General features: G+C 38.2%; 1 protein-coding gene across 1 annotated transcript in view; it reads right to left on the bottom strand.

Moving 5' to 3' along the window:
• Positions 1–836: 836 nt before the first annotated feature.
• Positions 837–11,823, bottom strand: part of Vwde (von Willebrand factor D and EGF domains) — a 67,739-nt gene continuing 56,752 nt past the window's right edge. The window contains exons 26-30 of the mRNA XM_028894658.1: positions 6,666–6,761; positions 6,478–6,573; positions 4,878–4,973; positions 2,481–2,584; positions 837–901 (exon numbers count right to left, since the gene is read on the bottom strand). Coding sequence (XP_028750491.1) covers positions 887–901; positions 2,481–2,584; positions 4,878–4,973; positions 6,478–6,573; positions 6,666–6,761 — 407 coding nt within the window. The 3' untranslated portion in view covers positions 837–886. The remainder of the gene's footprint in view (positions 902–2,480; positions 2,585–4,877; positions 4,974–6,477; positions 6,574–6,665; positions 6,762–11,823) is intronic.

Raw genomic sequence — 11,823 nt, 5'->3', positions numbered from 1 at the left:
CTAATCAGAGGTGGGGCCTGGAACCCATTTGGGCCATCCATGCTGGAATTTTGGCTAACTTGATCTTCTGTGGCTTGTGTGCAGTGACTGCAGTTTCTCTGAGTTCACAATTGTAATACCAATGTCTTGTCCAGAAGACAATATTTCACATCTCTCCTCCCATCCTACAGCTTCGATGTGTTTTTCACCACCTTCTTCTTGGTGTTCTATGATCCAAGCTACTATTAAGCTACCATTTTCTTCCACTGGTATGTACCTAGGAGCTGGGATAGTTGAAAGCCTCATGGCAGCGATGTAATACATGCTTCAGAATAACCCACTGTGTCTGAGAATTGGTGCTAGAGTTTGAGGATGATCAAGGACTGCGTCAGCAGTAGCAAGGCTTCTAGAAAGCACTGAGTTGGTGCTTTATGCTGGAATCTTCAGTATCAACCTCTCAGACCTTCAGCAGCTGCTTTCCCAATCACTACCTCTCCATCTTCATGTGCAGTTCTTACAAAAGCCTTGACAGTCTCTCAATTCCACATTAAACACTGGGTATCTAGGAGACATCAAGTGGCATGTCATTCTGACTGGCCTCTTATAAAGACATAGTCACAGCTGGAACTGAGAAAAACACAAATTTGCAAATATGGTGTCGTATCAGAAACATCAACTTAATGTGTAAATATCAAACCACACTTCAAAGCCAAATTCAAAATACTGAAAGTACTTATTTTGTTTTCCTCTAATATTGACAACTTAGATCATTCCATATTTTATTAGGTTTTCCAGTTTTTATAATATTTTAAAGCAATGTTCAAATAAATTTCAAAAATTATCTTCAACTTTTTCTAAATCAAGTTTCATATCTAATGGTAAAGGCCTTGTAAATAGGACATGTTTCTCAATGATGTTTCATCTGTCATAGAGAAAGTCAAGTTCCAGTATGACCTTTAATAGCTATTTATTTTCTCTTCCTCTGACATGACACACAAAGCCCTTTCAGTTCTGTTAGCTGCTCCACTCAGCGCTGTTTTCATAAAATAGACCTTAACAAGAGCAGGTGTGAAGGTAAACTGACTTATATATAATGTGACCCATTCTTAAAAAATATCCCATTAAAATACTCAGTGTCCAATAAAACTGCCTTTTATATCATTTGGGAAGGGCTACATATTCAGAGTATTTTATACATTTCTCCCCAGTATTTTACACATTCCTCATTCCACATCCTTTTCTTTCTCCTCCACTCCCCTCTCCTTTATTCAGTGGAACACACAATAGCAGTCTTATATAGGGCTTGTTCATATCTAACCAGGTCAGCATTGAACAACTTTGCTTTCTGAATTTCACGTCATGGCTCTATTTTGTTCCTGCTATTTTCAGGACAGGACCATACTCTGGTGCCGGGAGAAAAACGTACAGAAACTGACAATTCACCCAACACAGACTGATCCAGTTTGAAGCTTCAAGAAGATTTTCTTATCATTTCCAGCATTATAATATTTCAGTATATTTAGATCTTTCTGACCTCTGGGCTGGGTTTTTTGTTTGTTTGTTTGTTTTTTGACATAGTGTTGCAGGTCACTGCACAGCTAAAGATGAAGTCAAGCTTCTGATCCTCTCATCCTTGCATCTGAAGGGTTTGCCCCTCCAACTTTTTGAAGGACTAAGTAGCATATAATGGCTTTTACATTAAAACTCATAGGGAAAGACATCTTTGAGGAGACTGCCAGATGTGCACACGTATGCATACCTGTGTGTCACCACTACACAACTTTATGTATGTATATCAGAACCAAACAACATCTTGATAGTCTGGAATCTGAGCAGTAACTGAGTAGGTATAGTGCAAACTTTCAGAGAGTTGCTTTGGAATAAATGTGCTACAGCAGCTGCCTTACAGGTCAGTGTGAGGCCCTGTCTCATACAGCAAGGAACCCTGTTCATGCCTTGGTTCTTCAGTTTCTGAAATACAAAATTCAGTGATTCTAGAAGGCTTGATTCTAGGGATTGGCACATTTCTTTTCTTAGAAATGGATTTTAATAGACAACAAAAAAGAGAAATATTTTTTTGTCAGGGAAAATTATGAGAACAGACTTGATTTTTGTGGTACATGACCACTAAAAATGTATAGGGCTGGACTTAAATACGTGTGGTAGTGACTTCTTAATTTAAAGTGGTGGGAGAGGTGGGGCTGTCTTTTCAACTGCATTTGACCAGAGCATAAACTTGCTGTGTCCTGTGTCCTACTGCGGAGTAGCTACCTGCTGGGGTCTTGAAACCTGCATCCCACTGTACAGTGGGACACAAACGTTGCACTGCATTAGATACACATAAGATATTTGTGTGAATGTAAAATGGCATTAGCTTTGGCTTTGGAGGCAAATATTGAATGTATGTATGCCCTACTTTGGGAATAAATGTTAACAGTAGTCAGTTACCAAGTAGAAGGCTCACAGAGATGCTTCTATCTATTATTTGTACTATCAGGTACCTGGATCTTCCTTTCACATTTGATTCCAGAGTATCCAGTGCGGCAAGAACATATACCAGGAAATGCACATCTTCCTCCATGAAGGCACTTCTGGGTACAAATGGCTGCAATATACAAATGTTTTTTTATTCACCGTGTGACTCCTGTAATACACAGTATTCCACTGGCCTGAAGCTCTTTTGCGTTTGGAGCCTTTACCATGATTCCCAAAGTCATTATTTCATATGACACATACATGAACTGAAACACCACACAGAGATATGTATAATTTCCCTGTGCTACTTAAAAATAAATAAAATAAATTATAATTTTACATAGGAAAGAAGTGCATGGGAAGCAAATGTGTAACTTAAATTTTCTGGTAGGTGCATTAGAGTAGAAAAGAAACCAGTAATGAAAGAGAATCTGTTGGTGACCTGACTATGGGCAGATCTAACTCATCTATGTGCTCTCTTACTTTAGAACCTACACCCCCAACTCAAAGTATACTTTATTAAATTAAACTAAAATTGTATTAGTTATGTTTTAAGGTATTTGAAATACATATATTTAAAGGATTCCAAAGAGACCATTGGTACTGGCATGTTTATGAAGCAATTTATATCCTACTTCGGGCAGTATCTAGTTGGAGGCTCCCTGACGTCTTCCCTCCCTTTCTGTTGTTTCTGGAGACAGGCTCTTGCTATGAGCCCTCACTAGCTTTATACTCCCGGTGTAGCCTGAATTGGCTCAAACTCATCGCTGTCCTCCCAGGCCAGCCCTTCAAGTGGTTGGATTATAGGTGTGCCCCAACCATGCCCAGCTCATTCAGTAATTTCTTAAACATATTTTCCCTTGCCCATACTAGAAAAAGTTTCATGGAAATCTCTCTTAAGGTAACTCTAAAAATACCTATATTTATCTCAGTATCTACTTGTGCATCATCATCTATAAAAATGTTTATAATAAAATAATCACTTGTAAGTAGTAAAATGGCCACCATAAGGGGAAAGGTCATTGCATTAAATATAAATACCATGCAGTAGCATTAAAATTTTTAATGTAATACTTAAAATGATGTTTTAGGACAGGTAATATGTTTTTAAGTAATACTGAGTAAAAATAAGCATACCATAAAATTTTATATATGTAGTTATTTTCATGGGAGTCACACTGTTATAGTATGTAATTTTGAAAGTTCATATAATTCAATAGTTGACAAGCTGTTTTTATCAGGGTTGCTGTATGTGGTTGGGTGGGAATGTAATACTCAAAGGTTCTACACTAAGAAGTTCTATAATCTAGGTATCATAAAATTGAATGGGCATTATCAGCATTTTCTAGAAGATAGCAATAACATCTATGTTCAGTTAGAATTGTCAGTACATTAGATAGTTTCTGGACAATTGGAAAGAAAGCATTTTGAGGAAGAGGGTTTGTTTTTTGAGTTACATAAAGGCCCTGCAGTGTGAAAAAAGCATATTCCTATCTTCAGGCTGTGCTTAGAGACTATCAGTCTATAACTATGGGAAAAGCTTCCAAATTCATGCAGGATCATGAGGAACTGGGGGGACAAAAGAAGGCAATGGGAGGGAATATGATCAGAAGACATTATACACATGTGTGACACTCTCATAATGAAACCCATTATGTGTGTGATTAATATGCTATTTTAAAACTTTAAAAGGAAATAAGAGAAATAAACCAGAAATAAATTTCTCACTTATTTTAAATGGGTGTAACATTAGCTAACATTTACTTTTACTTCTAAATTTTTAATTATATTTATTTTTATTTTGTGTGTGTGACAGCCTTAAATGTCAGTCTGACATGACCTAGGACCGCCTGGGAAGCAAGTCCTAACCAAGTTTTGCTTAGATCAGGTTGTCCTACTGACATTTCTATGGGGGATTATCTTGATTAGGACTTAAGTGATGTGTGAACACCCAGCCTGACAGAAAGTGGATGGCACTATTCCCAGGTTTAGGACCCTAGACTGTTGACGAGTGAAGAAAGCTATCTAGGCATTGGAGTATCGATTTCTCTCTTCACTGTGGATGTGATGTGAGCTTTAAGCTCCTGCCACCATGACCACCCATAACAATGAAATGTGACTTGTAATTGTAAGCTAACATAAAAGATTTCTTCCTTAAGTTGCTTTTTGTCAGAGTGACACAATGAAATTAGAATAGTATATTGGCACATATCGAAATCAGAAAACAACTTCTGGTGTTCTGTTATTTTCAGCCTGGGTAAGAATTGCCTCTACCCACTGACCATCTCGTGGGCCCATCTTTTTAGTTACAAAGGGATCAGTAATCTAAAATTTTATTTTTACTTTGGATTTCTCCATGAGCTACAGATTAATTATTCCCATAGGTTCATACTCAGGCCATCACATAGAGAAAGGCTCCTTACGTTTCTCACACTGTACCCCTTCCCAGGCAGAAGGGCAAAGACACATGCTGGGAGCTATGCATTCACCACCGTTTTTACATTTCTGAAGGCAGATTGCTGCAAATATAAAGGTGAACAAATTAAAAACTTAAACTGCTAGTCTAATTTTAACATAAACTACAAAAAGCAATTTTAAGAAAGAGAAAAATTTGTAAGCCAGGAATTAAAAGATCATTGCCTAGCTGGGGATGATGGAGCACACCTATAATCCCACCATTTTGGAGTCTAAGGCAGTGGGATCAGGAGTTCAAGCACATCCTCAGTTTCATAACAAGTTCAAGAACAGCTTGGATGATATAAGACCCTGCCTTAAATAAAACAAAAGAAAAGAAAACACATTTATCAATACCGTTTTATCAGTTAATCATATTCTTGAAAAAAAAAATCTCATCAACATGTCTTGCTAAACAAAAGCTGACCAAGGAAACAATAGACATGCCAAGATGGATGGGGGAAAGACCAGAGGCCTTAACTTTACATAAAGAACTGTAGTCAACTAAGGCATGCTGAGAGTGGGAGAAATAGTCTTCCCCAGAGAAGAGCACCTGATTCGTTATCAATACCAATTGGTCATCCCTGAAAACATACATACAAGAAATACTATGCAGACTGAGCAGGTTGTATTTAGAAATCCATCTATCTATCTCTCTCTCTATCTATCTATCTATCTATCTATCTATCTATCTATCTATCTATCTATCCATCATCTATCTACACACACACACACACACACACACACACACACACACACTCAACATCAATGATAGAGGTCATGAGTTTGGAAGAAAGCAAGGAGGAGCACACATATGGAAGGGTTTGGAGGGAGGAAGGGAAAGGGAGAAATGATGCAATTATAATCTTAAAAACAGGGCAGAAAAGAAAGAAAAGAAAAATGTGATTTTAATGATCTCCAGAGCACCATGGTTCATTCTAACTTCTCCCCCAATTGTTGGGGTTTTACAATGATTTACATGTTGAGCAATATACTATAATAACTGTTAATTAAAAAAAATTAGTTTATTTGGAGACAGAGTCTCATAATGTAGTCCTGCCTGATCTGAAACTCACTGTGTAGACCACCTTGATTTAACCGAGATCTGTCTGCTTTTGCTCCTGTGTTGGGATTAAAGGCATGCACCATCATACTCAGATCAAATAACAATTTTATACGAAGAATAAAGAAAACATTTGAGGGAAGATTGTCATCACCATCTCTGCAGCTGATCTGCTGGAATGGGTAGAATCCCACCCTGGAAAGGCCTGAACTGCTGAACCAAAGTGGAGCTAAGAAATCAATGCTTTTTTTCAATCCTTTCTCTCAACCTAATTTCATACTGTGAGTTCAGACCTGTAGCTTATGCTAGCATATGTGGTTACAAAACTGTCTTCCTGTGACTCCATCTTTCATTATTTCAAAACGCCATCTCCAAAAAGTGAGAATGATTGAGCAGAAATAAAAGTGAACAAATGAAAACAAAAAGACTCTGTCTCAAATCCTGCTGTACACCATCATGAAAGCAGGCCTTCCCACTCTGAGAGTCATAGTCTTTGTTTTACTTACGTGTGTTACACCATTTCCCACTCCAACCAGAAGCACAGGAACAAATATTTGGTCCCACACATTTTCCTCCATTCATGCACATAGGCTCACAGATGCCTTAGGGTTAAAAAAAAGAAAAATGGGGGACTTGTGAAACAGCAAAGATTCAGTTTTACCTGTAGTACGTAAATATTTTAGTGGTGTCTTACTTTTTTGGCATCTCTTCCCGGTGTACCCACCACGACAGGTGCACACATTATTTCTCATACAGTGGCCACCATTCTTACAGGGAGGGTGACAGACAGCTAAAAGAACACATGACAGTAATGTGTGAACAGTCCATATTCAATTATTATATACTGCACATTGCCTCATGGGCTTGTTATCTATGAGGCCATAAGATAGAGGAATGTGCTATAAAAATAAAAGATCACAAGTGCAAGCCATTGCAGCTGTCCTTTCTAAATAATAAAATGCAGAACTCAGAGCCATCAGCCTCTAGCAGGTTAACACCATTAAAATGCCTTAGCATTGGAGTCTTCACTATAATACTTCATGCATTATGAACCTCAAATTACATTTCACCAGCGTGAAAGGAAATCATGAAATGATCTGGACGGAACCAAGAAAGTGAATCAAAGCTTAGCTCAACGATAGAATATATTTCCTTCTATGCAAATTAGAATGACGCCCACCATTTGCTACATTAATTCATAAAATCATTAGGATATACTTTAAAATGGCTTCACTATGATCAAGCTATGAGGCAGCTTTATATGACTGGTTTCTGTGAATGTTGGGTAAAATCTTTTAAATGATTAGTCTTTGGCTTTGTTGGAAATATGTGTTAGCTGTTTAGTGTACACTTTCCTGGTATTGACACATGGGTGTCTATGCTAGGAAACAAATCTGAATTTTGTCATTTTAATGAGATGATGGTTATTGTTTTGTGTTTTTTCCATATATTAAAATTAAATGGTATTTTATTTCTTATCCAGTGCCAAGGACTGAGCCAGGGTCCTATAAATGCTAAGCAAGTGCTCTACCATTCAGCTATTCTATAGACCTTAAATATTGTGTTTTCTTTTCTTGTTTATTTGTTTTGTTTAATTGTACCCAAGCTAGTTTGCATGGACAAATTTTAATTTAATTCCTCACTGGACACACTTCTTCCAACAAGCCCACAACTACTCCAACAAAGTCACACTTCCTAATAGTACCACTCCCATTGGGGGTCATTTTCTTTCAAACTACTACATTCCACTCCCTGATCCTCAAAGGCTTGTAGCCATATCATAGTGCAAAAACACATTCTGTCCAACTTTAAAAGTCCCCGTAGTCCACAACAATCTCAACTTATTGTAAAGTTTAAAGCTCAAAGTCCTCTGTAAAATCAAAAGCAAAAAGCAGGTCACATACTTTTAACATATAGTGGCACAGCATATACAGTACCTTTCCAAAAGGGAGGAAAGAGACGATAGTGAGGAAATACTGGACCAAAGCAAAATTGAAAACCAGCTGGGCAAATTACAAATTCTGTATCTCCATGTCTGGTATCAAAACGCTCTTCAGATTTCCAATTTATTTCATCCTTTTTTTTTCCTGCAAAACACTTCTCTCTCTTCTGCTGGTCCCACTCCTTGTTAGCAAGTTTCCCACCATTCTGGCATCTCCAGCATCTTGGGGTCTTCAAGGCAATCCAGGCTTCAACTTCACAGCTTCATGCAATGGCCTCTTTAGGCCTCCACTCAGGAATACCCCTGACACATGCCTGGCCTCAGCAGCTTACCTTAGTCACAAAGGAAGATTCCTTAACACCTTTCTTCTTTACTTGATTCTAAAGCCAGAACTTTAGCTGCCAAGTTCTGCTGCTTCTTAGGGCTAGAACATGGCCCCCTCATTCAACTAAATCTTTACCACCTTTCTATTTTCAATAGTTTCCTTTACTGCCTAAGCTTGTATGTCCTGAAATTTGATCTATAGACCAGGCTGGCCTCAAACTCAGAGATCTCTTGCCTCTGTCTCTAGAGTGCTGGAATTAAATGTGTGCACCACCACATCTGGTTCTAAACTTTTCTTTAATTCCTTTTCTAAAGTTGGAAACATGACTGTGTGGGATCTAGCCCTGAGGTCACAACTCCCTTTATTCCAATTCTTAACCTGTTTATCTCTTTGAATACAGGACTTATCTCCATTCCACCTCTCGGTGCTCCTTTTCTCCATTGTACATTTTTTATTTTTCCTTATTTAGCATGCTCTTTTCCATTATAAATCTTCATTTATAATAACCACATGACAGAGACTAAACTAGACTGTTTTGAGATTTCCTCTGCCAACATAATTATTCCAAATCTCTCCACATTAGCCTCAGGTAGACTATTTGAACAAGGGCAAAAGGCAACCACATTCTTTCACCAAAATTGGCAACATATTAAAATTCTTCACCTTTGAAACCTCTTGATCCAGGTCCCCATAGTTCATCAAATCATACTCAGAACCATTTTCTTCCATGTTCCTACTAGTATGGCCCATTAAACATGCTTGAAGCATTCCACTGCTTTTCTAACACAAACTCCTAAATTCCTCCAAACAAAAGTATGGTCAGGCCTATCACAGCAATATCTGAGTCCCTAGTATTTCTTCTAGAAGTCTTAGTTAGGGTTACTATTGCTGTGAAGAGACACCATGACCACAGCAATTTTTTAAAAGGAGAATATTTAATTGGGGGTAGCTTATAGTTCAGAGGTTTAGTTCATTATCACCAGGGTGGGTGGCATGCAGGCAGACATGGTGCCGGAAAAGGAGCTGAGAATTCTATATCCTGATCCTCAGACAACAGGAAGTGAATTGTGACACTGGGCATTACTTGAGTATATATGAGACCTTAAAGCCTGTCTCTACAGTGGTACACTTCCTCCAACAAGGGCACACCAACTCCAACAAAGCCACACCTCCTAATAGTGCCACTCCTAATTAGGGCCATCTTTATTCAAACGACTCTACTGGATGATGGATTATGAGGTGGGTTTTAGTTTGTTTAAAAAAATGAATTTTAAATTAATGGGTTTTAGTAAAAGAACTTTGTAGACTGCCAGTATGTATTAGATGCACTTTAATAACTGCTTTCTTCATTTCCAACCCCTCTAAAAACATAACTGATTTTAAGAAGATTTATAAATAAAAATAGCACTTTCAGTACAAAACCTAAAACTGGATATCTTAATGAATAGACTGTGCTAGGGTGAACCTTTTCTGGTTCATGCTGAGTACTTTTTGATGCACACACGCATGCTTGTGTGTGTGTGTGTGTGTGTGTGTGTGTGTGTGTGTGTGTGTGTGTGTGTGTAATGTATGTGTGCCGAGGGGCATGCAGATCAAATAAAATTTCAGGAGGCAGTTCTCTCTTTCCCCTGTGTAGATTCTTCAGACTGAATTCTGTTGTGAGGCTAGATAGCAAACACCTGTACTCCAAGATCCATCTCCTCAGCTCTACTGGTAGATTTTTTTTCTAAATATGTATCTAACATAATTTGTTAGTCATAGAAAAGAAAAATATAAGGTGTGTTTAAACATCTGTGGTGGTTTGAATAAGATGGCCCTCATAAGCTCATATATTTGAATGCTTTGTTACTAGGGAGTGGAACTCTTTGATAAGATTAGAAGGATTAGGAAGTTTGGCCTTGTTGGAGGAAGTATTTCACTAAGGGTGGGCTTTGAGGCTTCAAAAGCTCATGGCAGGCCTGTTTCTCTCTCTCTCTCTCTCTCTCTCTCTCTCTCTCTCTCTCTCTCTCTCTCTCTCTCTCTCTCTCTCCCTCTCCCTCTCTGCCTGTGGATCAGGACACAGATCGTAACTCCTTCTCCAGCACCATGTCTGCCTATGTGTCACCATGCTCCCTGCGATGATAATAATGGGCTAACCTATGAAACTGTAAGCAAGCTCCAGTTAAATGCTTTCTTTTCAAAAGTTGCCTTGGTCATGATGTCTCTTCCCGGCAACAGATAAATGGCTAAGACTACATTTCTCAAGCCATACATTTGAAGCCATGCTTATTAAAAAAGTATTTTTATGTGATATTTGCAGCTTAATTTCACTCTTCTCTTTGAAATTCCACAGTGCCTATGCCAATCATATTTATTTTCAACCATATCCTGTGTAGTTTGATTCAGTTGCTCTCAGTGTGTCATCCACCTTTTCTTCCCCCATATGACCAATATCATGAGGGGATACAATCTCATCACATCAGGCATGACAGCCAGAAAATCGGAGCCCTTACAGTAGACTTATAGTAGATTTCTAAGGTCCCAGCCTGCTCTGTTGAAACTAGTCTCCAAAACCTGCTTTCATTTCACAGCAAGTTGTTTCCCAGTCCATTAAAACAAGACACATGTTTCTTTTGTTCAACTTAATAGATTAGAGATCATCTCCTTTATTATTCAGTGTTAGCACCCTTTTTGGGGAGGAGTATTTTTCTTACAGCACTACCCCTACTGCAAGTAGCTTGGTACTGTGAGCTTGTCATTTCCCCTTTACTTCCTCTGCTCGAAACTATATTTATAACTCTTCAGCATACATTTAGTCATAATCCCTTAGTTTTCAAGATTTTCCTTAACTTAATCCTCTTTCTATTTCACAAACTGGTTCTTCAGTGGAAATCTGAATTAAAGGAATACTATCCCAATGCCCATCTCTCTAGTGTTTAAGTGATATTTTCTTCTTTGTTCCAGTTTTTTCCTGTGAGCCTGAATCAACTGCCCGACAAAAGATATGATGGTAAATCACACCATATAGCAGAATGTCATTAGGAGTCATTTTATTACGGTGTTCCTTTAGCAGAACAGTAGTATTTACTTTTCTTCTAGCTCTCTAGCCTATCTCACTTCTGGTTCTTGGCTACCCAAGTAGTAATAGGGTTCTGCTATATTCATGGATCAGTGTTTTCCTCAACTATTATCAGACAATCTTCCTCCTTCAGTAGATGGGAACAAACACAGAGACCCACAAGCTTGACAATGTGCAAAGAAATCTCAGAACATTCTATCTTAAATTCCATATCTCCACAAATCTCTCTATTCAGGGCTCAGGGAACCCTGTGGAAAAGGAGGCAGGAATACTGTAAGAGCCAGAAGTGATGGAGAACACCAAGGAAGGTCTTCAAAACACAGCATGACCAATGCACATATAAACTCAAGGAAACTATAAAAGCATGCACAGTGCCTGCAAGGATATAAGACAGATGGATGGAGTCCTAGCGCCTCTCATTCCTAACCCAGAAGATATCTCCAAATGATAACTATCCACAAAGGAAAAATTAGTGGTTTTGTTTTTGTTTTTGTTTTGTTTTGTTTTTAGTGGAGTCTCACTGGATA

Source organism: Peromyscus leucopus, chromosome 3, assembly GCF_004664715.2.
Source record: "Peromyscus leucopus breed LL Stock chromosome 3, UCI_PerLeu_2.1, whole genome shotgun sequence".
NCBI classification, from domain to species: Eukaryota; Metazoa; Chordata; class Mammalia; order Rodentia; family Cricetidae; genus Peromyscus; species Peromyscus leucopus.
Note: the sequence above shows the minus strand (reverse complement) of the source record. Positions and strands in the feature narration are given on the sequence as shown.